Source organism: Hordeum vulgare, chromosome 3H (genome assembly GCF_904849725.1).
Source record: "Hordeum vulgare subsp. vulgare chromosome 3H, MorexV3_pseudomolecules_assembly, whole genome shotgun sequence".
In the NCBI taxonomy this organism is placed as follows: Eukaryota; Viridiplantae; Streptophyta; class Magnoliopsida; order Poales; family Poaceae; genus Hordeum; species Hordeum vulgare.
This window is the reverse complement of record NC_058520.1, coordinates 296412429-296415439: the sequence shown is the minus strand read 5'-3', so window position 1 is coordinate 296415439 and position 3011 is coordinate 296412429. Positions and strand designations below refer to the sequence as shown.

The 3011-nt window shown below is 48.9% G+C and overlaps 1 protein-coding gene across 1 annotated transcript; it reads left to right on the top strand.

Annotated features, from left to right (window-relative positions):
* The first annotated feature begins 827 nt into the window (after window positions 1-827).
* Window positions 828-2646, top strand: LOC123439889 (myb-related protein Hv33-like). The gene is made up of 3 exons (XM_045116511.1): window positions 828-1212; window positions 1297-1426; window positions 1526-2646. The coding sequence occupies exons 1-3, from the start codon at window positions 1056-1058 to the stop codon at window positions 2148-2150; spliced, it is 912 nt and encodes a 303-aa protein (XP_044972446.1). The 5' UTR covers window positions 828-1055; the 3' UTR covers window positions 2151-2646.
* Window positions 2647-3011: the final 365 nt, after the last annotated feature.

Sequence of the window (3011 nt, the reverse complement as noted above, 5' to 3'; positions counted from 1 at the left end):
CGGACGGCAGAAGCGGTCCGCGCTTTATTATTATGAGAGATTAGTTAAATCCTAACAAAACCAAATGAAAACCCCAACATATGTTCGTTTGGAAGTCACAGGAAAACATAGAAATTGTAGACTCAAGGTAGGAGCTTAAATTCCATTCCCTCCAAAATTTCTGTGAAATAGCCCGTTCCGTAGGAAGCTCAAAAAAATGCAGGATAGCAATTCCTTTGTTGTGAACAATACCAAAGGAATTCCTTGTTAAATTTCTAAAAAAACTTATACTTCCTCCATCCCAAAATTCTTGTCTTACGTTTGTCTATATATGAATGTATCTAGTCACATTTTAGTATTTGGATACATTCATTTTTAGACAAACCTAAGACAAGAATTTTGGGACGGATGGAGTATTTTGTAACGGAGGGAGTAGAGTCCAACTAACCAAGTCGGGGAATTGAAGGGAAAGGAGCTAGACAGAAAAAGGGCAAGGAGGTTACCAACAATAATGATAAAAGGGTAAGCACTAAGCACCTTTATACAGTACAGTACACTAGAGAGATGAGAACCTAGGATGAGGATGAGATGAAGATAATGCATGGGGGCAGGCACATGCAGCTTGCTGGGTTTGTTGCCATGAGAGATTATTGTACTTGATTGATGGAGTCTTCCCCGCAACTCAAGCTACCTTACCTTAAATCCAATCCCCGGCCCTGGCCCCATCCATTAGGCCTACCCACGGCCACGGGGGACTTGCCTATTTTCCGTTGCTTCAACCCCACTTTACTATCAATATATTGCCCCTGCTTTTTTCTCTCTCTTGCTCAGCCAAGTGGCCCTTTTCTTTTCTTTTCTTTTCTTTTCTCCACTTTAATTTGTTTGTTAACCTTTATTTGTCTTAAGGCTCAAGCATTGTTGGAACTGCTTCTGTCTGTCTGTGGCCCAGATAAGTGTCGCTTTTATATCGCCTGTGCCCTGCCGTGTCTCACCATGCATCATTGTTGCCATCACAAGCCGCTACCGCGCTCGCTCACTAGCTAGTCACTCCACCCGGCCGGGACGGGAGCACGCATATGCGTGCGATGGGACGCGAGGCAGCAGCAGCAGCGTGCTCGTCCAACAAGCCCAAGCTGCGTAGAGGACTGTGGTCGCCGGAGGAGGACGAGAAGCTCTACAACCACATCATCCGCTACGGCGTCGGTTGCTGGAGCTCCGTCCCAAGGCTCGCCGGTGCGTAACATAATCTCTTCATTCATATGTGCCCATGCATGCCATGTATCTCTTGCTTGACAACTCAAATGTGTAATTGTTTAGGGTTGGAGAGATGTGGCAAGAGCTGCAGGCTAAGATGGATCAACTACCTCAGGCCTGATCTCAAGAGGGGCAGCTTCTCCCAGCAGGAGGAGGACCTCATCGTCAGCCTTCACAAGATCATTGGCAACAGGTACAATTTATTAGTGAGTTTTTTACTGTTTTCTGATGTTGATCACAACTTTAGAAGCAAGTCCACGTGACTCAACTCAACTATTCTGTTGGTTGCCAGGTGGTCCCAGATAGCGTCGCAGCTGCCAGGCCGGACAGACAACGAGATCAAGAACTTTTGGAACTCGTGCATCAAGAAGAAGCTCCGGCAGCTGAGCATCGACTCCACCACCCACAAACCGCTTAATGACGCTGTTGCTGTGGCTGAGCCGCACGACGACTGCAAGCAGCTAGTCCCCGGTGCGGAAGACCGCTGCTTCGGCGGCTCTGGCAGTGGCAGTGACGATCTCCTAGCGCCGCACTCCCCGGTCGACTGCAGCTTCGACCCCACGTCTGTGACAAACGTCCCCACAATCACAATGCACATGCAGGACGCCTACTCCTTGTGTGACTACGGCGCCACCACGTACAGCGCCTACACAGGCGGCGGCGGCAGCTCCAGCAACGGCACCTGGACCTGCGGCAACGGCAATGTGGAGCCGCTCCCGCACATGGACATGTTCCGGGACGCCGCGGAGCCGTACCCATTCGACCCTTCCAAGTTCAGCCAGTGGCAGCAGCAGCAGGCGCCGGACGACCACCGCGGCTCCACGGTCTTCCCGATCCGCTCGCTGTCCCGGGACCTGCCGGAGTCGTGCTTCGAACTCGCCCGCGGGGCCTTGGAGGACGAGTTCGACTTCATGTGACCATCATTATTCCACAAGGACAAACTCACACATATACAAAACCTCACTATACCACCTGATCCTGATGAGATGATCCATCACCGTTGAGAGGATGGTTTCACCACACCCATACTTATTCCCTCTACTCATTTTTCTTCTTCTCTACCACTCGATCCCTTCCCTCGAAAAACAATTACTTATTCGATGATTTTTTTTTTTTTTGCGTTTCAATCAGAGAGCTTTATTCAACAAAAGAGCTCCTGGCATCATCAACCAATAGGCTAGTGAGCAGGAAAGAGGCTCTCGTGTCAGTCCAATTTTCGGTGACCGTGAGTGTGCAAGCAAACTTAGCACAAAGATGGATTGGTACATTGAATGACCGATTTACTTGTTGAATAACAAAAAAAGAAAAAGAGGAAGCTAGCTCTCTCATCTCTAATAGTAAAGGTGCCACCACAGATAAGCTATAGTGGCGAGTTTTCCAAAGTTTTCCAATCTTCAAGCAGTCGGTTTTCATGATCACATGTGAGAATCCACGCAGTTTTGCAAAGATCACCCCATCTCGGAATGTCATAGTCTCACCAATGAAAGGATCAGAGACCCCATAGTGGGGTTTACTCCAAGCTCCTAGCAAAGCATTGTAGGAACGCGCAACACCGCCCACTCCAACTTGCCAGAGTCCATACTTACAGCCGTGTTTGTATTGATCTTGATCACCCCTATAATGGGTGGTTCCCATCCATGTCCCGGGAGAATGGAGGCATGAGAATGAGGTATATCCAATAATGCCAGATCCACCAGTCTACGCTTGACAGAAGTGAACGGGTCGAGCTGCTCATCATCATGCGCAACCCTGTTTCTCGAGTGCCAGATAGACCACAT